This window comes from Anolis sagrei, chromosome 2 (assembly GCF_037176765.1).
Source record: "Anolis sagrei isolate rAnoSag1 chromosome 2, rAnoSag1.mat, whole genome shotgun sequence".
In the NCBI taxonomy this organism is placed as follows: Eukaryota; Metazoa; Chordata; class Lepidosauria; order Squamata; family Dactyloidae; genus Anolis; species Anolis sagrei.
In genome coordinates, this window is record NC_090022.1 from 162,379,565 (window position 1) to 162,404,428 (window position 24,864).

The following is a 24,864-nucleotide window of genomic DNA, read 5'->3' on the forward strand; positions in this document are numbered from 1 at the left end:
GGGACCCCTCCCCCCAACACCAACTGCCGTTCTGGGCCAGAGTGAAGAGAGAGGGGGCAGGGGACAGTTCCATCTTGTCTCCTGCATATGTCATCAGTTGGGGACCCCTCCCCCCAACACCAACTGCCGCTCTGGGCCAGAGTGAAAGGGGGGCAGGGGACAGTTCTACCTTGTCTCCTGCATATGTCATCAGTTGGGGACCCCTCCCCCCAACACCAACTGCCGCTCTGGGCCAGAGTGAAGAGAGAGGGGGGGGGCAGGGGACAGTTCCATCTTGTCTCCTGCATATGTCATCAGTTGGGGGGTCTTCCCCCCAAAACCAACTGCCGCTCTGGGGCGGAGTTAAGAGAGAGGGGCCAGGGGACAGTTCCACCTTATCTCCTGCATATGTCATCAGTTGGGGGGCCCTCCCCCCAGCACCAACTGCCGCTCTGGGCCAGAATGAAGATGGGGAGGGGGGCAGGGGACAGTTCCATCTTGTCTCCTGCATATGTCATCAGTTGGGGGGCCCTCCCCCCAGCACCAACTGCCGCTCTGGGCCAGAATGAAGATGGGGAGGGGGGCAGGGGACAGTTCCATCTTGTCTCCTGCATATGTCATCAGTTGGGGGGCCCTCCCCCCAGCACCAACTGCCGCTCTGGGCCAGAATGAAGATGGGGAGGGGGGCAGGGGACAGTTCCATCTTGTCTCCTGCATATGTCATCAGTTGGGGGGCCCTCCCCCCAGCACCAACTGCCGCTCTGGGCCAGAATGAAGATGGGGAGGGGGGCAGGGGACAGTTCCATCTTGTCTCCTGCATATGTCATCAGTTGGGGGGCCCTCCCCCCAGCACCAACTGCCGCTCTGGGCCAGAATGAAGATGGGGAGGGGGGCAGGGGACAGTTCCATCTTGTCTCCTGCATATGTCATCAGTTGGGGGGCCCTCCCCCCAGCACCAACTGCCGCTCTGGGCCAGAATGAAGATGAGGAGGGGGGCAGGGGACAGTTCCATCTTGTCTCCTGCATATGTCATCAGTTGGGGGGCCCTCCCCCCAGCACCAACTGCCGCTCTGGGCCAGAATGAAGATGGGGAGGGGGGCAGGGGACAGTTCCATCTTGTCTCCTGCATATGTCATCAGTTGGGGGGCCCTCCCCCCAGCACCAACTGCCGCTCTGGGCCAGAATGAAGATGGGGAGGGGGGCAGGGGACAGTTCCATCTTGTCTCCTGCATATGTCATCAGTTGGGGGGCCCTCCCCCCAGCACCAACTGCCGCTCTGGGCCAGAATGAAGATGGGGAGGGGGGCAGGGGACAGTTCCATCTTGTCTCCTGCATATGTCATCAGTTGGGGGGCCCTCCCCCCAGCACCAACTGCCGCTCTGGGCCAGAATGAAGATGGGGAGGGGGGCAGGGGACAGTTCCATTTTGTCTCCTGCATATCTCATCAGTTGGGGGGCCCTCCCCCCAGCACCAACTGCCGCTCTGGGCCAGAATGAAGATGGGGAGGGGGGCAGGGGGCAGTTCCATCTTGTCTCCTGCATATGTCATCAGTTGGGCCCCCCCCCCCCAGCACCAACTGCCGCTCTGGGCCAGAATGAAGATGGGGAGGGGGGCAGGGGACAGTTCCATCTTGTCTCCTGCATATGTCATCAGTTGGGGGGCCCTCCCCCCAGCACCAACTGCCGCTCTGGGCCAGAATGAAGATGGGGAGGGGGGCAGGGGACAGTTCCATCTTGTCTCCTGTACTATTTTTATAATATAATATAATATATTGTTTATACATATAGTATTTACAATATTGTAATGTAATGCAATATAATACTAATAATATGATATTATAATTATATATTTCTATTACATGTAATATTGCTCATAATATTACAACATAATGGTATAGCACAATATAGTAATATTTAACACTGATACTGAACTAACTTACCGTGTAAGCCGCATCGAGTCCTGCGGGAGATGCTAGCGGGGTACAAATAAAGTTAATAATAATAATAATAATAATAATAATAACTATGCTAATAATATATTGTACTAGCCATACCCTGCCACACGTTGCTGTGGCCCAGTTTGGTGATCGGGAAAATAAAGTAATGAGAAAGTGTTGGTTTCTAATATAGGTAATTTCTTTGTGCGTGTGTTGATGTAGAGATTGTCTTCATGGCATACTCCGGAACATGCAACAATCAATTGTCCTTGTTTAGGAGTCCTATGATACTATATCTCTGGATATTTGAATCATATCTATCTATATATCTATCTATCTATCTATATCTATGGCTGGATGGCTCTATAAATCCCAGTAACTACAACTCCCGAATGTCAAGGTCTATTTCCCCCAAACTCCATCTGTGTTCATATTTGGGCATATGGAATATTTGTGCCAAGTTTGGTTGAGATCCATCATTGATTGAGTCTACAGTGCTCTCTGGATGTAGGTGAACTACAACTCCCAAACTCAAGAACAATGCCCACCAACCCTTTCTAGTGTTTTCTGTTGGTCATGGGAGTTCTGTGTCCCAAGTTTGGTTCAATCCCATCGTTGATAGAGTTCAGAACGCTCTTTGATTGTAGGTAAAATCCCAGCAACGACAACTCCCAAATGACAAAATCGTAATTTTTTGAGTGATGGTCACTCCTTGGGTTGTGAGACGTTTTGTTGCCAAATTTGGTGTGATTTCGTTCATTGGTTCTTTTGTTTTTAAGGTACTCATTATGCACAGAGCATTTAGATAGATAGATAGATAGATAGATGTATATATATATATCTTGTAAGCCACTCTGAGTCCCCTTCGGGGTGAGAAGGGCAGCATATAAATGTCGTAAATAAATAATAAATAAATAATTCTCCCAGCCTTCTCTTCTTCAGGCTAAACATGCCCAGCTCTTTAAGCCGCTCCTCATAGGGCTTGTTCTCCAGACCCTTGATCATTTTAGTCACACATTCCAGCTTGTCAACATCTTTCTTCAATTGTGGTGCTCAGAATTGGACACACTATTCCAGGTGTGGTCTAACCAAGGCAGAATAGAGGGGTAGCATGACTTCCCTGGATCTAGACACTAGACTCCTATTGATGCAGGCCAAAATCCCATTGGCTTTTTTTTGGAGTGGAGATGCACCCCAGGGAAGTTTCAAGGGAAAGCCTGCAAGTCTGATCCTCTGAGAGCAGCAGCCTCCTCTTCCAATCAGGCGGGGAACCCTTCGGTGACGTCACGGGGTGGGTGGGGCCTCCTCCAGGTTTCCCTTGCACGTGGTCTGCTCTGGCTTGAAAGGAGAAGCCGGGGAAGCTGGCTTTCCCTCGGCGGGGTCCAGAGTCTCAGCTGGGCTGCAGGGTGGTCGCCCTTGCCAAAAGGAGGCAGATGCCCCTGTGGGGACAAAGCCAGGACAGCCCACGCCACCCAGGTAAGAAAGAGAAGGGGAGATCTAGAGTTGGGGTGGGTCTCCTTGGGGCAGGAAGAAGGGAGCCTTGCAATCCACTGGGTTGTGGGTTTCTCGGGTTGTATGGTCATGTTCTAGTAGCATTCTCTCCTGACGTTCCGCCTACATCTGTGGCAAGCATCCTTAGAGGTTGTGAGGTCTGTTAGAAACTAGGAAAATTGGGTTTATATATCTCTGGGATGTTGTGGGTTTTTCGGGTTGTATGGTCATGTTCTAGTAGCATTCTCTCCTGACGTTTCGCCTACATCTGTGGCAAGCATCCTCAGAGGTTGTGAGGTCTGTTGGAAACTAGGAAAATTGGGTTAATATATCTCTGGGATGTTGTGGGTTTTTCGGGTTGTATGGTCATGTTCTAGTAGCATTCTCTCCTGACGTTCCGCCTACATCTGTGACAAGCATCCTTAGAGGTTGTGAGGTCTGTTAGAAACTAGGAAAATTGGATTTATATATCTCTGGAATGTTGTGGGTTTTTCGGGTTGTATGGTCATGTTCTAGTAGCATTCTCTCCTGACGTTTCGCCTACATCTGTGGCAAGCATCCTTAGAGGTTTTGAGGTCTGTTAGAAACTAGGAAAATTGGGTTTATATATCTCTGGGATGTTGTGGGTTTTTCGGGTTGTATGGTCATGTTCTAGTAGCATTCTCTCCTGACGTTTCGCCTGCATCTATGGCAAGCATCCTCAGAGGTTGTGAGGTCTGTTGGAAACTAGGAAAATGGGGTTTATATATCTCTGGGATGTCCAGGGTTTCCAACAGACCTCCCAACCTCTGAGGGATGCCTGCCATAGATGCAGGCGAAATGTCAGGAGAGAATGCTTCTAGAACATGGCCATACAACCCGAAAAATCAACAACAACCCAATGATTCCTGGCATGAAAGTATTGTTTTTTAATACCTAAATGTAAATGCTCTTAATCCGACATTTCTAGAGTCATTCTTTTAAATGTATCCTGATTATAACTCTAATTAGCTCAGCCCATATTGTGGCAGGTGTTCCAGTGAATATTTTTAATATATGTGTGTTATGGCGACAATTTTTAAGTTTATACTTTGTTTGTTGATATTATGGTTATGTTGTTTTTACCCCGTATGTTTTGTGAAATTATTTGGGAAGCGCTCTGAGTCCCCTCTGGGAGATAAAGTTTTTATTTCTTATTTTATTATTTAATACAGGGTTAGTCAAAATGCATAGGCCAATAAGCCATTCAATTGAATGGCTTATTGGCCTATGCATTTTGACTAACCCTGTATTAAACAGAGGCTGGATGGCCATCTGTCGGGGGTGCTTTGATTGCAATATTCCTGCTTCTTTGCAGGGGGTTGGACTGGATGGCCCATGAGGTCTCTTTCAACTCTTTGATTCTATGACATGAACTGCTCAGTGTTTAAATCTCATTTTCAAGTGGGCAAATGACTGGATCTTGTTTGAATTGATACACCATGTGATGCTGATAAAAAGCTATACATCCTAACAGCTTTGATGCCACTTCTGGAGAGACACCGACTCCAATCCAGGATTTATAGCTTTTTATCAGCATCACATGGTGTATCGATTCCAACAAGATCCAGTCATATGCCCACTTGAAAATGAGATTTAAACAGTGAGCAGTTCATGTCATAGAATCCTAGAGTTGGAAGAGACCTCATGAGCCATCCAGTCCAACCCCCTGCCAAGAAGCAGGAATATTGCATTCAAATCACCCCTGACAGATGGCCATCCAGCCTCTGTTTAAAAGCTTCCAAAGAAGGAGCCTCCACCACACTCCGGGGCAGAGAGTTCCACTGCTGAACAGCTCTCACAGTCAGGAAGTTCTTCCTCGTGTTCAGATGAAATCTCCTTTCTTGTAGTTTGAAGCCATTGTTCCGCGTCCTAGTCTCCAGGGAAGCAGAAAACAACCTCCTCCCTGTGACTTCCTCTCACATATTTATACATGGCTATCATGTCTCCTCTCAGCCTTCTCTTCTTCAGGCTAAACATGCCCAGCTCTTTAAGCCGCTCCTCATAGGGCTTGTTCTCCAAACCCTTGATCATTTTAGTCACCCTCCTCTGGACATATTCCAGCTTGTCAATATCTCTCTTCAATTGTGGTGCCCAGAATTGGACACAATATTCCAGGTGTGGTCACTGATCCCACAGTTTAATCAGGATGTCATAGCTCCACATCCTGATTAAACTGTGGGATTCCATCTTTCCAGCTGCTTTTAAAATGTCCCAACTTCTCCTCCTGCTCTCCCTCTTTGCCCTTGGCTTATTTCAATTGAAGCAAACTGAGTTCAAAATGTAAAAGTACTTTGTCCTCTATTAAATCAATGTGTCCTAGCTCGTGTATTTGAAATTATTCATAACTTGTATAGGATTAAACAAATCACAACAGCACATATATATATTTAAAATAATCCTGCCTGTTCAAGCCAATTTAAAAGGCCGGTGCCATCAACTCCACTGGACCGGCCACGTTGTCCGGATGCCCGACCACCATCACCCAAAGCAGTTGCTCTACTCCGAACTCAAGAAAGGAAAATGAGATTTTGGTGGGCGGGAAAAGAGGTTTAAAGATGGGCTCAAAGCCAACGTTAAAAACTCTGGCATAGACACTGAGAACTGGGAAGCCCTGGCCCTTGAGCGCTCCAGCTGGAGGTCAGCTGTGACCAGCAGTGCTGCAGAATTTGAAGAGGCACGAATGGAGGGCGAAAGAGAGAAATGTGCCAAGAGGAAGGCGCGTCAAGCCAACTCCGACCAAGACCGCCTTCCACTTGGAAACCAATGCCCTCACTGCGGGAGAAGATGCAGATCAAGAATAGGGCTCCATAGTCACCTACGGACCCACCCTGGAGGATTATCCTACTTGGACAACGAGGGATTGCCTAAGTAAGTAAGTAATTTTAAAAAAGCAGCTTTCCCCAAAAGGATCTTTTGCCAGTTTGTTGTTGTTAACTGCTATCAAGTTTACTTTGGCTTATGACAACCCTATGAATGAAAGAGGTTTCCAAGTCCTACCATCAAATGCCCTGCTCAAGTCCATTTAGTTCCTAGAAAAGAGGTAATATTTTGGAAATGTTTAAAACACTCTTCTATGATTAGAAGTGCCGTTTCCCAGTCCTCAACGTGTGAGTGCTGTGATGTAATGTCAGGACTGACATTTGGTGATCCTCGCGCCAAATTAAGCCCTCGTGCTAGGGAATGTCAGGGTTAGAAGACATGATCATCGAGTTTGCAGACGATACCAAATTGGGAGGGATAGCCAATACTCCAGAGGACAGAAGCAGAATTCAAAACGATCTTATCAGATTAGAGCAGTGGTTCTCAACCTGTGGGTCCCCAGGTGTTTTGGCCTACAACTCCCAGAAATCCTAGCCAATTTACCAGCTGTTAGGATTTCTGGGAGTTGAAGGCCAAAACATCTGGGGACCCACAGGTTGAAAACCCCTGGATTAGAGAGATGGGCCAAAGCTAACAAAATGAAGTTCAACAGGAACAAATGCAAGATACTCCACTTAGGCAGAAAAAATGAAATGCAAAAACACAGAATGGGAGATGCGTGGCTCGAGAGCAGTACGTGTGAAAAAGATCTTGCAGTCCTTGTGGACAACAAGTTAAACATGAGCCAACAATGTGATGTGGCGGCAAAAAAAGCCAATGGGGTTTTGGCCTGCATCAATAGGAGTAGAGTGTCTGGATCCAGGGAAGTCATGTTACCCCTCTATTCTGCCTTGGTTAGAACACATCTGAAATATTGTGTCCAATTCTGGGCACCACAATTAAAAGTGGAAAGTGTCCAGAGGAGGGCAACTAAAATGATCAAGGATCTGAAGAACAAGCCCTATGAGGAGCAGCTTAAAGAGCTGGGCATGTTTAGCCCGAAGAAGAGAAGGCTGAGAGGAGACATGACAGTCATGTATAAATACGAGGGGTATTTTTTAAGTAAGGTCCGTTTTGTTGTAGACACTAGTAGTTTGCGCGCATACCGCAACGAGCACGTGCGTCGTGTACCGGCATGCCTCGGGAACAACTGTGCTCAGTTTCCGCTCTGTAGCTAACCTGTACGGTTCTGTTCTGTGCTTTAAAAATGTTTAAGACTATCAACTCACCCTCTGCATGTGAGGTTCGCTCAGTGATATGGTTTTTGTCAGCAAGAAACCTGCCTGCTGCAGAAATTCATCGGCAGGTGAGTTGATAGTCTTAAACATTTTTAAAGCACAGAACAGAACCATACAGGTTAGCTACGGAGCGGAAACTGAGCGCAGTTGTTCCCGAGGCATGCCGGTACACGACGCACGTACTCGTTGTCTACAACAAAACTGACCTTACTTAAAAAATACCCCTCGTATGTGAGAGGAAGTCACAGGGAGGAGGGAGCAAGCTTGTTTTCTGCTGCCCTGGAGACTAGGATGCAATGGAGCAATGGCTTCAAACTACAAGAAAGGAGATTCCATCTGAACATTAGGAAGAACTTCCTGACTGTGAGAGCTGTTCAGCAGTGGAACTCTCTGCCCTGGAGTGTGGTGGAGGCTCCTTCTTTGGAAGCTTTTAAGCAGAGTCTGGATGGCCATCTGTCAGGGGTGCTTTGATTGCAATATTCCTCCTTCTTGGCAGGGGATTGGACTGGATGGCCCATAAGGTCTCTTCCAACCCTATGACTCTATGAATGGTATTACTCTAGAGTAGGCATGGGCAAACTTTGGCCTTCCAGGTATTTTGGACTTCAGTTCTCACAATTCCTAACAGCTGATCAAGAGAACATGCTGCTATTTCCCCCATAGCTTCTCATTAATGTGAAACAGCTCCCTTCACTTTTTTTTTATCCTACTAATCCCCTTTTCTCGTTTCCCTACAAAAGTAATATGATCCTACTCAGAACGGAATCTATACAGTAGAAATTAGAAACTGTAAGATATATTGCCCGAAAACGGCCTCCTCCTGGTCTTCTCAGTTAATTCGAGGGAAGGCTGCCGAGCAAAGAGCAAAGGCTTTGTGGAATCCTGTTACATGCGCCTAAGCCGTTCAAGTACAGGAACATATTAAGATTTACCAAGCTTAAAATAACTGCCCTTTTGTTTGTTTTCCCCACTGCTCACCTCTGCAGCAATGACTCAGACACGCACATGCAGTAAATTCAACTTGGGATGTCTGTTAATCAAGGACGTGGGGAGCTAAACTGTCAATAATAGTTACAAGTTACGCATTTGGGGGTGGGGGGGGGGAGAGAAGTGTAAACTCCCTAGAGGAGATAGCTTTGTCATCATCAGTCCCTCTTACACCACACTCTCCCCTCCACAACAATCCTGGTTATCTTGATGTACAGATTATACAGAAGTCCAGATTCCGATACACTCCAGAAGCCAAAACTGTCCAGGTGAGTGGCTGAGACAGTGTTTCCTTTGCTTACTGAGGTTTCAACATCTACAAACTGCTTTTTGCACAAAAATTACACTATGTAACAAAATTTGGAAAAAAAGAATCTGTTCCTGTATTGTCAAAGGCACTTATGGCTGGAATCAGTTGTAGGTTTTTTGGGCTGTATGGCCATGTTCTAGAAGCATTCTCTCCTGACATTTCGCCTGCATATATTGCAGGCATCCTCAGAGGTTGTGTGTTGTCGCATGCTGGGCCTGTGCATAAGACTGTAGACAGGACATTAATTCTGTGTGCCCAACGGGACGCCGGGGCTGCCTCAGATTAAAGGCCCTTGGATTTCCTTAAAACAGAGTCTTTAGATTGCTTAAAGGTTCAACAAAGTTCTTTATTGATGAAAACAAACAGGTACTTTAAGGCTTTCTTAACAGTCTATTGGCTCTCTCTCAATCTTGTCCACAGGGAACAGGCACTATCTTCATAACCGTAACTAATGGGGAAATCCTTAACTTCTAATCTGGGCAGTCGGTCTTTGCCTCTGTTGGCATGGAGCCCCTGCACCCGGTACCAACTGCTTCTGGCTTCCGCGAGTGACCCTTACCAAGCAGAGCTTTGTAGACTTCCAGGGGAAAAGAAAGGTTTCTGTGATGACTGACTGAAGTCCTTCAGCAAAGGAGATGTAGAGCTGTATAACCCCAGCCAATCTGTAGGCTGTATATCTCCCCAGCCAAGCCGTAGAAGACGAAGCTTTCTACAGGAGCTCTTGGAGTTATGTCTTGCATGAAAAGCTTCTATGTGTGGACTGAACCCAAACTGGCTCCTATTCCCTCCAAAACCCAAAAAGGGGGCGGGACCAGGGAACCTAACTATAATTGACAGGTGGCTTGCCCTATGATTGCAGCCAAAAGAAGCCGCCTATCTGCAGTGTCCCTGAAACTTAGGACTACAACAAACATTCAATGCAAAGCAAACAAAATTGGAGCTCCTTGTACAGTTGTACCTGCACAGGTTGTGAGGTCTGTTGGAAAATTAGGTTTATATATCTGTATATTTCTGTTGAGGAGCCTCCGGTGGTGCAGTGGGTTAAAGTGCTGAGTTGCTGATCTTGTTGACCAAAAGGTGGCAGGTTTGAATCCGGGGAGCGGCATGAGCTTCCGCTGTCAGCCCCAGCTTATAATAATAATAATCCTTTATTTGTACCCCGCTACCATCTCCCGAAGGACTCGGTGCGGCTTACAAGAGGCCGAGCCCAAATACAACAATAAAAACAGCAACAACAACAACAACAACACAATAACTCAAAAAACAAAAACAAAGCAATAACTTTAACAACATCTAATGACGCAATTAAAAACAATGACCAGGCCAAATGTAATAATTAAAATTAAAAACAGCTGCCAACCTAGCAGTTCGAAAACATGCAAATGTGAGTAGATCAATAGGTACCGCTCCGGCAGGAAGATAACGGCGCTCCATGCAGTCACGCCGGCCACATGACCTTGGAGGTGTCTACGGACAATGCCGGCTCTTCGGCTTATAAATGGAGATGAGCACCAACCCCCAGAGTCGGACACGACTGGACTTAATGTCAGGGGAAACCCCTTACCTTTACCTATATTTCTGTTCCTGCTTTGAAATTGTTTTTTCCTGTTGAATTGTGTGGTACTTACTTTAAAAGTAGTTGTTATACTCCAGAAACTTTGTTGTTGTGGCTGCCACAAACTATGTTGGATTGGTTGAGACCCAATGAGATATTCATTGAAAAAGTAGAGCAAAATGTGTTGCAGGATGTCTCGCAAAACAAAGTGTTTGCAGTTTCGAATCCGGGGAGCGGCATGAGCTTCCGCTGTCAGCCCCAGCTTTAGCCAAACATGTTCAAAAACATGCACATGTGAGTAGATCAATAGGTACCACTCAGGCGGGAAGGTAACTTCGCTCCATGCAGTCATGCTGGCCACATGACATTGGAAGTGACTATGGATAACGCTGGCTCTTAGGCTTAGAAATGGGTTAAGTTGGACACGACTGGACTTAATGTCAGGGGAAAAGCTTTACCTACCTAAACTGTACCTATTATTCTTGTTGCCTGCTATAGCATTGCAATTTAAAAGGCCGGAGGACCATCGCTTCAATGCTGATGGTCTTTGCTTCTTCCAGCACGCTGACATTTGACCGCTTGTCTTCCCAAGACATTTGCAGGATTTTCCAGAGGCAGTGCTGATGGAATTGTTCCAGGAGTTGCACGTGACGTCTGTAGACAGTCCACGTTTCGCAGGCATATAACAGGGTTGGGAGGACAATAGCTTTATAAACAAGCATTTTGGTATCCCTACGGATGTCTTGGTCCTCAAACACTCTCTGCTTCATTCGGAAAAATGCTGCACTCACATTTCTTTTTAATTACAACTTCAAGAATCTCCCATTCACCTATGTTGGCTTTAGTCCAAACTCTGCCTTACACCATGTAACACAAGGAGCCCTCGGTGGCACAATAGGTTAAACCCTTGTCCCGGCTGAATTGCTGACTGAAAGGTTGGCGGTTCAAATACAGGGAGCTCCTGTCTATCAGCTCTAGCTTCCCATGTGGGAACATGAGAGAAGCCTCCCACAGGATGATAAAACATCAAAACATCCAGGCATTCCCTGAGCAATGTCCTTGCAGATGGCCAATTTTCTCACACTAGAAGCGACTTGCAGTTTCTCAATGCGCTCCTGACACAAAAAAAAACCCATGTAGCACCATTTTTGTTCCTGGGTTATAAATGTCATTTCCTAATTGGTTCTATCATAAAAACATAAAAAGTGTATTAAACTGCCAAAACTTTGTTTTTGCGGGATATTCTTCAACACAATTTACTCTAGTTTTTCAATGAATATCTTACCGGGATTGTGGCGCAGCTGGCTGAGTGTCAGCTGCATCAAGATCACTCTGACCAAAAGGTCATGAGTTCGAAGCCAGCCCGGGTTGGAGTGGGTTTCCAACCAGTTGTGTAGCCTGTTGTCGACCTTTGCAACCCAAAAGACAGTTGCATCTGTCAAGTAGGAAAATTAGGTACCACCTTAAAAGTGTGGGGAGGCTAAATTAACTAATTTATGAGGCCATAAAAAGACTCCAGCATGCGGGGAATGCGGAAGTGCTTCATCAGTGTCGCAGATGGACGATGAAAGCAACAGCTCCCCTGGCGGTCAGAAAAAGTTAAATAGCCTCTGTGTATGTCTGTATATGTTTGTATGTCAAAAATTGACATTGAATGTTTGCCATATATGTGTACACTGTAATCCGCCCTGAGTCCCCTGCGGGGTGAGAAGGGCGGAATATAAATGTTGTAAATAAATAAATAAATAATATTCTCAACCACTTCAACATAGTTTGTGGCAGCCACAAAAACAAGGTTTCTGGAGTATAACAACTACTTTCAAAGTAAGTACTGGACAATTAAACAGGAAATAACACTTTCAAACCAGGAACAAAAAAAATTTCAAATTTTGTTACATAGTGTTATATCCGACTGGAACAGCAAGCAAAACTGCTGAATATTAGTAAGTTGTAACAAAATGAATTTTGTGATAAAATTAATTTAAGCAAATAGCCGCTGAGTCATTCATGGTTATGCTTCAATATATTGGTTACTGCTTGAAGTCCCACATGATTTCTTAGGCTCCTTCTACACAGCTGTATAAAATCCAGGTTATCTGCTTTGAACTGGATTATATGACAATGTAGACTTAGATAATCCAGTTCAAAGCAGATAATATGGATTATTTGACTTGATATTCTGGACTAGCCGTCCCATGCCACACATTGCTGTCGCCCAGTATGTATATATGTGTTTTGTGTGTGTATATATTTGTGTATATATGTATATATGGCATATATATGATTTTGCACATATGTTGTAAGGTTTTTTTTTTTTTTTTTTTGGCTTTTTAAGTCTCTTCTGCTGTGTTTTTCAGTATTTTTTATGAGTGATAGTCACTCATTGGCCTGATAGGTATATTGTGTCCAAATTTGGTGTCAATTGGTCCAGTGGTTTTTGAGTTATGTTAATCTCACAAATGAACATTACATTTTTATTTATATAGATTACTAGCCGTCCCCTGCCATGCGTTGCTGTGGCCCAGTCTGATGATCTGGAAAATAAAGTAATGAGAAGGTATTGGTTTGTAATATATGTAATGTCTTTATGCTTGTGGGTAAACAGTGTTTCTTGTTGTTTCTTTGTCAGTGTTGATGTGGAGATTGTCTGGTTTGCCTATTTTGGAACATGCAACATATAATTGTCCTTCTTTTAGGGGTCCCTTTCAAATCTACGAAACTATATTTGTGTGTGTGTGAATCATATCTATATCTATATATATATATGGATGGCTCTTTGTCAGGAGGGCTTTGATTATGTTTTCTTGTCATGGTGGAGGGAGTTGGACTGGATGGCCTTAAGCCATCTGTGTGGGAAATTTGCTCCAATTCTGTCATTGGTGAGGTTCAGCATGCTCTCTGATTGTACGTGAACTGTAAATCCCAGCAACTACAACTCCCAAATGTCAAAGTCAATTTCCCCCAAACTCCATCTCTGTTCATATTTGGGCATATGGAATATTTGTGCCAATTTTGGTCCAGATCCATCATTGTTTGAGTCCACAATGCTTTCTGGATGTAGGTGAACTACAACTCCCAAACTCAAGGTCAATGCCCACCAAACCCTTCTAGTGTTTTCTGTTGGTCATGGAAGTCTTGTGTGCCAAGTTTGGTTCAATTCCATCATTGGGGGAAAGTCAGAATGCTCTTTGATTGTAAGTAAACTATAAATCCCAGCAACTACAACTCCCAAATGACAAAATCAATTTTTTTGAGTGGTGATCACTCCTTGGGTTAGTAGGTTTCTTGTGTTCAGATTTGGTGTCAATTCCCCCAGTGGTTTTTGAGTTCTGTTAATCCCACAAACGAACATTACATTTTTATTTATATAGATATGGCAGTGTAGAAGGGTCCATAGTGACTGACTGCACCAGATGGAAAGGACCTGATTCAAATCCCCACAATGACAGCAAGCCCTTCCACACAGCCATATAACCCAGAATATTAAGACAGAAAGCCCCACAATATCTGCTTTGAACTGGGTTATCTGATTCCAAACTGCCATATATTCCAGCTCAAAACAGAAAATGTGGGATTTTATTCAGCTGTGTGGAAGGGGACACAGAGTCAGTCTGAGACTCTGGAGTTTCCAGGGCCAAGCGAGGAACGGAAGCCTGGCTTCCAGAGTCATAGTCCAACTCTGAAACCAAGAACACCATGCTGGCTGCCATTGTGGGGATTTTACCCAGTCCTTTCTCCCTGGTGTAGTCAGTGATAAAGAAGTCATGTGAAACTTCAAAGACTGAGTAACCAATATATTGAAGAGCAACCACTTTAAGTGCCATGGCTCAATGCTATGAAATCATGGGTGTTGTAATTTGGGGAGGCAGCAGCCCTATTTCACAGAGAAGGCTAAAGGACTTCTAAAACTACAACCCTTGTGGTGCCTTAGCACTGAGCTGTGACAGTTATAGTGGTGTCAAACCGCATTCATTTTACAGCATGGATACACCCTTATCTTCAGAATGAAGGTGTCTCTTTTGCTTGAGAAGTGTAATCTTATAATTCTGCTTTTCATTCTGGCAATATTTTATACTAATACTAGCTGTATCCGCCATGCGTTGCTGTGGCCAACCTTCCCTCTTTCCCTCCTTCCTTCACTCCCTCTTTCCTTCATTCCCTCTTTCCTTCCTTCCTTCCCGTCTTTCCTTCTCTTCTTCCTTCTTCTCTATCTCTTTCCTTCCTTCCCTCTTTCTCTACATCTTCCCCCTTCCTTCTCTCCCTCTTTCCTTCCTTCTTTCTCTTTTTTCTTTCCTTCTCTTCTTCCTTCCTTCCTTCTCTAACTTTCCTTCCTTCCCCTTTTTTCTTTCCCTCCCTCTTTCTCTTTCTTCCTTCTCTACCTTTCCTTCCTTCCTTCCTTCCTTCCTTCCTTCCTTCCTTCCTTCCTTCCTTCCTTCCTTCCCTCTTTGCTTCCATACTTCTTTCTCTCATTCCTTCCTTCTTTCTTTCTTTCTTTCTTTCTTTCCCTCCCTCTTTCTTCCTTTTTTTCTGTATTGTCATTAACCTTTTCATCATTTAGCTTTTTGGGGCTTTTTAAGTCCCTTCGGCTGTGTTTTTCAGTGTTTTTATGAGTGAAGGGCATACATTGGGTTGTTAGGTGTCTTGTATCCAAACTTGGTGTCAATTCTCCCAGTGGTTTTTGAGTTCTGTTAATCCCACAAACAAACATTACATTTTTATTTAGTTCATTTTAGGATTTGGTGGGAAAAACAGACCATGAAGAAGTTGGGAGGGAGTTCCATTTCTTTTTAATACATTCCTCTTGTCCTTTTTTGTTGTTCATTCGTTCAGTTGCTTCTAACTCTTCGTGACCTCATGGACCAGCCCATGCCAGAGCTCCCTGTCGGCTGTCACCACCTCCAGCTCCTTCAAGGTCAAGCCAGCCACTTCAAGGATACCATCAATCCATCTTGCCCTTGATCAGTCCCTCTTTCTTTTTAGCATTTTGACCATCTTCCGACCTGGGAGTCCCATCTTCCGATGGCATACCGACATATCTCTGGTTGTACTGATCCATTTAGTTTTCTTGGCAAGAATACTGGGGTGAGATACCATTACCTTCCCCAGGGATCTCGTTTGGTCTGACCTCTCTGCCATGACTGTCCTGTCTTGGATGTCCCCTCCCAGTTTTGTTCGTGGCATCATTGAAGTGCTCAAGCTCCAGCGCCGCGACAAGGCCGTGATCCTTTGCTGGAGCCCTCTTGTCCTAGCAGTATGTTTTTCTACAGAATGACATTATTCCTCTAAAAAGAGAGCAGTCTATATAAGTGAGTAGTAGTAGTAGTAGTAGTAATAATAATAATAATAATAAACTTTATTTATATTCCGCTCTTAACTCCCCAAAGAGTAGGGTAAAATCTGTCCCTCCCCCTGTGCAACAACCCTTTTTTGCATCAGGCCCGTAGCCAGGATTTCGGTGTGTGTGTGTGTGGGGGGGGGGGGGGGGGGGGCTCAGGATCTGCCCTAGCAAACCTTTTGTATCATTATCCCAATGCCCCCATGCATATGGGATATATTGAGCATGTGATCAGATCATGATATGAATAAACGTAACAGTTGAAATAATGTACCAGTAAGGCCTTCTCACGGACCACCCTGAGAATTTGAGGGGGGGGGGGGGCTGAAGCCTCTCAAGCCCCCCCCCCCCCCGACTACGGGCCTGTTCTGCATGCACATGTTTGTTTGGAGAAGTATGTCATCATGTGAACCTATTTAAGAAATTGCAAAGAATAGATGTAGGTTTTATCTAAAGTTCCGACTATGCTTCAGCTGATCTATTTCTTGACATTAATATTATTTTCTACTTTCCAGAGGATTGCCTTCTGCCTTCTTCTTCTGCACCCTTTAGGGCAATCTTTTCTCACTCAGAGCTGTTTTAATTGTGAACCAGCCCTATCACACTAGTCAGAACAGGGATTTGGAAAGTTTCTTTAACTTTTTCCACTTGTGACCTTTCTGCCCAAGAATGTTTTCTATGACCCTAAGTACAGGGTGCAGCAGCATAAATTCCTTTTTTCAAAACTTAATAAAACCCATTGTATGAATCAGAATTTTTTAATTTTTTTAATAATATAGGCGCATACCTAAAGTTTTGTTTTACGTAGTTTTGAAGATCAAATTAGGTAGGTGACGTCCCCCATTCTCCATACACTGAGTAAACTGATTTCTGGTGTTTGTCATGACTCTTGCCAGCATAGCAGGCGTTATGTTGGCAATTTCTTCCTGGATGTTGGTCTTCCAATCTTGGAGGGTCCTTGAACGGTTCACATAAACACTGGATTTCAAAAAAACCCATAGAAAAAAATCACAAGGGGCCAAATCTGGAAAACGGGCCGGCCACTCCAAATCCGCTCGAAAAGTAGGCCTCAACGGCAAAAGCACGCTCCTCACTGTTCCAGCGCATGATTTATTTATTTATTTATTTACAGCTTTTATATTCCAGCCTTCTCACCCCGCAGGGGACTCAGGGCGGATTACAGGGTACACATATATGGCAAACATTCAATGCCAATTTTTGACATACAAACATATACAGACATGCACAGAAGCTATTTAACTTTTTTCTGGCCACCAGGGGAGCTGTCGCTTTCATGGTCCATCTGCGATACTGATGAAGCACTTCCGCATTCCCGCATGCTTCCCTGCTGGAATGCTTTGCTGGAGTCTTTTTTATGGCCTCATAAATCAGTTAATTTAGCCTCCTCACACTTTAAGGTGGTACCTAATTTTCCTACTTGACAAATGCAACTGTCTTTCGAGTTGCAAAGGTCAACAACAGGCTACACACAATAGGGTGGAAACCCACTCCAATCCGGGCTGGCTTCGAACTCATGACCGTTTGGTCAGAGTGATCTTAATGCAACTGAAACTCAGCCAGCTGCGCCACAATCCCGGTGCAGCTGGCTGAGTGTCAATGATGGCGACTGAACTGTGTCAGGACAAAACTTTATACTCCCGCCTCTCGAACAAGACCACTAGCGCTCCACTACGTCTTCAACCGACTGAATAGCACGCATTTTTAAAAAGGAAGTTATGCTGTCTCACCCTGTATATAGGTATATATAACATAGGTCTAAAAATAAAACAGATAATTACAGATAATTTACAGATAATTAATCAGCATTTGCAAAACTTGCTAAACAGGCTGATTTTCCTTTTTGTGGAGTACAGATGAATCCATTATAAACACTGTATGTTGTTGCTAACAGATTTGTATTCATGAGTGTCATTCAGCAACTGTTTACTATTGTCAAATTTTTTGTGATCCCAACATTGAGCTAAGGTGGTCCATTTGAGGACTGTACCCACAATTTAAGAAGCGGTGCTGTAGACATGTGGATCCATGCAGGCCCGTAGCCAGGATTTCGTTTCGGGGGGGGGGGGGGGGGGCTGAATTTTTTCAGGGGGGTTTCGGGGGGGGGGGCTGAGTCTGAGTGAAAGAGGGTCTAGCCTAGCAAACCTTTTGTATCATTACTCCAATACCCCCATGCATATGGGATATATTGAGTATGGTGATCAGATCATGATATGAATAAACATAACAGTATAAATAATGCTCCAATAAGGCCTTTTCGCAAACCACCATGAAAAGGCCTTATTGGTGCATCGCGAACCACCATGAAACCAACCCCCCCCCCCCCCCCCCCCCCGGCTACATGCCTGGATCCATGGCTACAAACACTGGGAAGACAACTGCTTTTATACTCAGATTTAGATATTTAGAAAGAACTTTGGTTTCCACAAATGGTATCAGGCTGTAGGTCACAAGTGTTTTGTTTCTTGTTGCTTGTTTCAGACTTCCCCTACCCCTGCAGATACCTGTCCATCAAGCAGCCACGTTCCACATTTCCAGGGCATGGAGCTTGGTTCTCAAACGTGGCCAGTGAACATGACTGCTGGAAACCGCACAGAGGCCTTAGCACTACTATTGCAGCACTCTCCTCCTCCCTCCAATGAGAGCCCTCTTTACAGCGACTATCAACCGCCTGTCTATGACCTCCTTCCTATACCCAAGGCTGTGCTTTACATGCTCATGGCTGCTGCTGTGGTGGTGGGTGTGGCCTATGCCATTGTTGGCCACTTGATCAAGGACTTGGCACATGACCTGGCAGGTAAGTAATAGAATCATAGAATCAAAGAGTTGGAAGAGACTTCATGGGCCATCCAGTCCAACCCCCTGCCAAGAAGCAGGAATATTGCATTCAAAGCACCCCTGACAGATGGCCATCCAGCCTCTGTTTAAAAGCTTCCAAAGAAGGAGCCTCCACCACACTCCGTGGTCAGGCAAGGGACAGACAATAAGTTGCTCCTTCTATTGAAATTGCCTTGAAGAATAAATACTGATGCAGTGTCAAGGAAAGCATAACCTGTAAAATAGTGTATTTTTATTATATTGCCCAGTATTTTTGTGTCTACTTAAGGGAAGGAACAAGGTAATGGAAAAGGCACCAAAGTAATAGGTACTTAATCCTATCTTCAGGTTGTACGACACTGAAATGATGTTTAAAAAGGTGTGGGCAATGCTTGTTGAAAGAGTATTGCCCACAACCTTTAAAAAAGAATTCCACCCTCCTATAAAGCAGAGCTTACTAAATATTTCACACTAGCCGTCCCCTGCCACGCGTTGCTGTGGCCCACATGGGGGTTCTGTGTGGAAGGTTTGGCCCGCTTCTATCATTGGTGGGATTCAGAATGCGCTGTGATTATAGGTGAACTATAAAACCCAGCAACTACAACTCCCAAATGTCAAGATTCTATTTCCCCCAAACTCCACCAGTGTTCACATTTGGGCATACTGAGTATTTGTGTAGAGTTTGGTCCAGATCCATCATTGTTTGATCTCTGGATGTAGGTGAACTACAACTCCAAAACCAAAGGACACTGCCCACAAAACCCTCCCAGTATTTTCTGTTGGTCATGGGAGTTCTGTGTGCCAAGTTTGGTTCAATTCCATCATTGGTGGGGTTCAGAATGTTCTTTGAGTGTAGGTGAACTATAAATCCCAGATACTACAACTCCCAAATTACAAAATCAATTTTTTTTGAGTGAAGGACATACATTGGGTTGTTAGGTGTCTTGTGTCTAAATTTGGTGTCAGTTCCCCCAGTGGTTTTTGAGTTATGTTAATCCCACAAACGAACATTACATTTTTATTTATATAGATTGGTGACACATTGGTTAGACGTCCATCATTTTGAGGCATAGTAATTCAGTTTTACTAGCAAACAGGTTAAATCAACCTCTGATATGAGAACCAGACACATACATAAATTGTAATAATGAAACACAACATATCTCATGAATATCTTTCATGCGTTTTTAAAAAATATATAATTTATTGCATATTACACATGGGCTCAGAAGTTTCTTATTACATTTACCTACACAGTGCAGCCGATACCCTTATTTGTCACAACACACACTTTGGAAACCTCTGGTATAAGGGCTAGAAACTTGCTTTTGAATTGAATGAAAATTGTTAATATATGTGGGGGTTTTGTCCTGTGCTTATGTTAAATCACAATTATGTAGATATACGAGTGACCAGCTTTGGAGTACTTCATGCTTTCCAGTGCGGCTCAATGTGCTGTGCTTGATAGCTGTGTGTGAGATGGTTTTGTTTACAGGATTTGTTTTCTAGAGTCATGGTTCTCAACCGGTGGGTCCCCAGATGTTTTGGCCTTTATCTCCCAGAAATCCGAACCGCTGGTAAACTGGCTGGGATTTCTGGGAGTTGTAGGCCAAAACACTTGGGGACCCACAGGTTGAGAACCAGTATCCTAGAACTTTGTGAACTCTCAAACACCAGCAACTGACTGTGGATCTCAGGTACAAGCTGCAGATAAGACAAATTAACACATTGTTTTCAGATGTAAACAAAACTGGCAGAAAATGATCGATTCCGATATGATAGTGGTAAAAAAGGTAACATATTGGGATAGATTAATCCTAGACGGTGGTTCCCAACCTTTGGTCCTCCAGGTGTTTTGGACTTTAGCTTCCACAATTCCTAACAGCTTTTAAGCTGTATTGTCAAAGGCTTTCATGGCTGGAATCACTGGGTTGTTGTAGGTTTTTTCGGGCTATATGGCCATGTTCTAGAGGCATTCTCACCTGACATTTCGCCTGCGTCTATGGCAAGCAGTGAGGTCTGTTGGAACTAGGAAAATAGGCTTTGTCCCACCCTAGTCATTCCACAGATATATAAACGCAATTTTCCTAGTTCCAACAGACCTCACTACCTCTGAGGATGCTTGCCATAGATGCAGGCGAAACGTCAGGAGAGAATGCCTCTAGAACATGGCCATATAGCCCGAAAAAACCTACAACAATCCAGCTTTTAAGCTGTCTGGGATTTCTGGGAGTTGGAGTTCAAAACACCTGGAGGACCAAAGGTTGGGAACCACTGTCCGAGAAAAAAGGAATCTTCAGGTTTTATAGGAATAAGAGGAAGAGTTGAAGCTTCTAAGATAAGTATAACATTATGAATGTTTTTATCCTTTACTTCTTGTTATTGTATAGCTTCAAGTCATGTCTGACTCAGGGCAACCTTTGCATGGGTTTTCTTGGCAATATTTTCTCGGAATTGGTTTGTCACTACCTGCTTTCTAAGATGGGTTTATCCAGGGTCACCTAGTGGATTTCTATGGCCCAGTGGACATTCAAACCTTGGTTTTCCAGTCATAGTCCAACACCCAACCACTGTAGTATACAGATTCTCTTCTCCCTACAGCCCTTTTCTTTTAGCTGTTGGAATATGGTTGGATTATTCAATCCCATTTCCACATTAATCCGTGGGTATTTAAAGTATATAGAATAATTAGTTTTATAAGAACATGTGCATTTTGCAATACATTTTGATACATTTTTCATTTGGAGAAAGCCAGAATCAGAAGGGTAACTGCATTGTTGCTCCACTAAGTTGTTTGGAAGCTACAGCTTAGAACAGTTGACTTTGAGATGGTAGGCTGAATGCAACTCATAAGCATGCTTATCTATCAGAAGTCACAATAGGCAACGTTTTGACTCTGCCTGAACCTAAGGACCGTTTTGAAGATTAATGACAGATAGCATCAGAAAATGAATTTAAACTATTCAAAATGCAGTCAGGAATGGCATGAATACAGGAAAAGACTAAAAGGTATTTTCTGCAACTGTGCACCAGCCCATATAATCAAGCTATCAAGAAATACGAGGGGTATTTTTAAAGTAAGGTCCGCTTTGTTGTAGACACTAGTAGTTCGCGCGCATACAGCAATGAGCGTATGCGTCGTGTACCGGCATGCTTCAGGAACAACTGTGCTCAGTTTCCGCTCTGTAGCTAACCTGTACGGTTCCGTTCTGTGCTTTAAAAATGTTTAAGACTATCAACTCACCCTCCGCATGTGAGGTTTGCTCAGTGATATGGTTTTTGTCAGCAAGGAACTTGCCTGCTGCAGAAATTCATCGACAGATTTGTGAAGTGTACGGTGATACCGTTATGAGTGAAAGCAAAGTGCGTAAGTGGGTACGACAATTCAGAGATGGCCGTGACAACGTCCATGATGAGGACCGCTCCCGTCGCCCTTCTTTGATTATAGACGATTTGGTGGCTTCACAATAACAAGTCTCTCAAACAAATTTCCTGACGTGTCGAGATCAGTGCTTTACAATATTGTTTCTGAACACCTAAAGTTTAGGAAACTGTGCTCCCGTTGGGTCCCGAAACTCCTAACAGAGGACTACAGAGCGGAAACTGAGCACAGTTTTTCCCGAGGCATGCCGGTACACGATGCACGTGCTCGTTGCTGTATGCGCGCGAACTACTAGTGTCTACAACAAAACGGACCTTACTTTAAAAATACCCCTCGTACATTTTGCTTATTCTATCTGCATTGTGAGAGAATTTATACATCTATTCAAGTGTATTTATTTATTTCGAACATTTTTACCCCACCCTTCTCAACCCCTAGGGGGACTCAGGGCGGCTTCCAATTGGCACGAATTAAATGCCACTTCATAAAATACAATAGCAAAAATAGCAATTTAAAACCATGAACATTAAAATAAAAATTAAACAGTATACTTACAATCCATTTAGCTATTGCCAAACTGGTGGCTATTTATCTAGCCATATACTAATGATTACTCCACTTCACTTATCCAAATCCACTTCCAAGCCATAATCAAATATTATCCATTGTCCTTTAACCTGATTGCCCAAAGGTCTGGTCCCACAACCATGATTTTACCTTCTTTCTGAAAGTGAGGAGGGATGACGATGATCTAATTTCCCCGGGAAGCGTATTCCACAGGTGGGGGGCTACCACCGAGAAGGCCCTGTCTCTCATCCCCACCAAACGTGTTTGAGACAAGGGCGGGGCTGAGAACAGGGCCTCCCCAGAGTATCTTAAACTCCAAGGTGGGACGTAGAAGGAGATACAATAGTTTGTCCTTCCCTTTCATTAAATTGTATGCTATAAATTCAGCTGAATTTGCATACACCTCTAAAACAAGGTAATCAGCTGGTGTGAAACTTTGAAGTGAATGCAAAGGGAGACCCATCTATCCCACCAGATTAATACTGCCTTAATTCATTTGCCCAACGGTCCCCATTATACTTAAATACAGAAACATCTTTGCTTCTCTCTGATGGCCGTGAAGAAAATGCATCAGGAAGATACATAACAGCTGAAGGGGTCTACTTTGCTAAAGATCAGCAGCCGCATTTGATATTACAACAAATAAGATTGATACTCAGGATAGCTGCACTAGCCTTTTCCTAGATGTGCTGATTCCTCTTCTTTTCACAAAAAGGAAGTATATCTTTAAAAAGATTTCCTGATCATCAGATGTTTCTAGACAGCTAACTCCCAGATACTAGTTATTCTGTCTTATTCTGGCAGGAGTTGGGAGTACCACAAGACACGATTTTAGAGGACAGTCCGCCAATCACATTTTGAATTGTCTGACTTTGATTAATATGTTTTCTCCAATGAGAATTGACAATAGAGTTTTGCTGGGGGATGAAGAGATTCCTAGAAAAGTGTTCTCTTGAGTAAAAGAAATAGCATTTTTTGGTGTTTTTTCTCCACTTTCACACATGTCCTGTGCTCCTAATGCCCATGACAGTGCAGTGTCTGCTGTAGTTTGCATGTGTACAATCCCAGATTCAGTCTTTGGAAGAACGGCTGTCACACACCACTGATACTAGGCTAAAGTAGGATAAGAGAAGAGCTTTGGTGGAAGGCAAACAAGGCATCAAATGTATTGTCGAAGACTTTCATGGCCGGAATCACTGGGTTGTTGTAGGTTTTTCCGGGCTATATGGCCATGTTCTGGAGGCAAATTGCCTCCAGAACATGGCCATATAGCCCGGAAAAACCTACAACAACCCAAGGCATCAAATGTTTGCCTTTTTGTCTGGAAGCGGCCCTGAGTCCCCCTGGGGAGATAGCGCATCCTATAAAGGTTTACCATTATTGTTGTTATTGTTGTTATTACTCTTCCATTGATACTACTAGGCTAAAGTAGGATAACAGAAATGCTTTGGTGGAAGGCAAACAAGGCATTGAATGTTTTCCATTTTGTCTGGAAGCTGCCCTGAGTCCCCCTGGGGAGATAGCGCACCCTATAAAGGGTTACCATTATTTTTGTTGTTGTTGTTGTTGTTGTTACTCTTTCGTGTTTCCTTCTAGACTGCCTCCTGGGACCACAGCCTGAGGAACCTGACAAAGAAGAGATTGAGCCTTTACCCTTTTCAGGTTTCCAGCCCTCCCTCCTGGCCAAGACTCGTCCATGCACCTGCTCAACACACCATGCTGCAGAAGTACATATAACCCTAGAGGAGATACCACAGACAACCTAAAAACTGTGGAAAATGAGAAATAGCCTTGCAGAAAACGAAGGCGAACGCCAGAGTTCTTGGCTTCCTGAGCTGAGTGGGAAGGAACAAGAACAGCCAAGAAGAAGGGGCTAGCCAAGCATATCAAGGAGTAAGCAACTGTTCTGAGGTAGCTGCCTCATATACTCCTGTCAATGACTGCTAGTTGTTGCCATCCTGGAACCGATTCCTGTGTGATGTTAATTCAACTTCCAGGAGTCTTTCCTTTAGACCATGGCCAGACCGAGCTTTGGTCTAAACAGCCCCAGATCTTTCTTGATGCTACAAAGAATGGAGGGGAGAGTTCTTGGACTTCTGCCCACCAACTAAGGGCTAATGTCTTGGTGCTATATGGCTTGTACTGACTCATCTACGAAAAGGAGTACGATCATACCTAGGACAAGGCAAAGCCTGTGAAACAAAAAAGAGCAGCCATCAGAACACAGCTTCCACTGGGGAGTCTTCCTTCTGGCAGGCAGAACAACCAAGGTTTTGAGAGGACAAGTGTGATTCCTGTAGCTCTGCCATGTTAAAGACAATTTTGGTACAATAAAGACCTGCTATTCACTTTTCCTTGTTTATTTATTT

General features: G+C 44.2%; 1 protein-coding gene across 1 annotated transcript; it reads left to right on the forward strand.

Annotated features, from left to right (window-relative positions):
* Positions 1-3,245: 3,245 nt before the first annotated feature.
* On the forward strand, positions 3,246-24,847 carry LOC132768034 (small integral membrane protein 44-like). The gene is made up of 3 exons (XM_067464016.1): positions 3,246-3,391; positions 18,211-18,526; positions 24,092-24,847. Exons 2-3 carry the CDS (start codon positions 18,271-18,273, stop codon positions 24,259-24,261), a joined length of 426 nt encoding a protein of 141 aa, XP_067320117.1. The 5' UTR covers positions 3,246-3,391; positions 18,211-18,270; the 3' UTR covers positions 24,262-24,847.
* Positions 24,848-24,864: the final 17 nt, after the last annotated feature.

What these genes read in the sequence shown, in the direction of transcription:
- LOC132768034 (XM_067464016.1), top strand. Translation starts at nt 18,271, where the DNA reads ATGGAGCTTGGTTCTCAAACGTGGCCAGTGAACATGACTGCTGGAAAC. An exon ending in CTTGGCACATGACCTGGCAG is followed by an intron (nt 18,527 to 24,091) that starts GTAAGTAATAGA and finishes GTTTCCTTCTAG; the next exon opens with ACTGCCTCCTGGGACCACAG.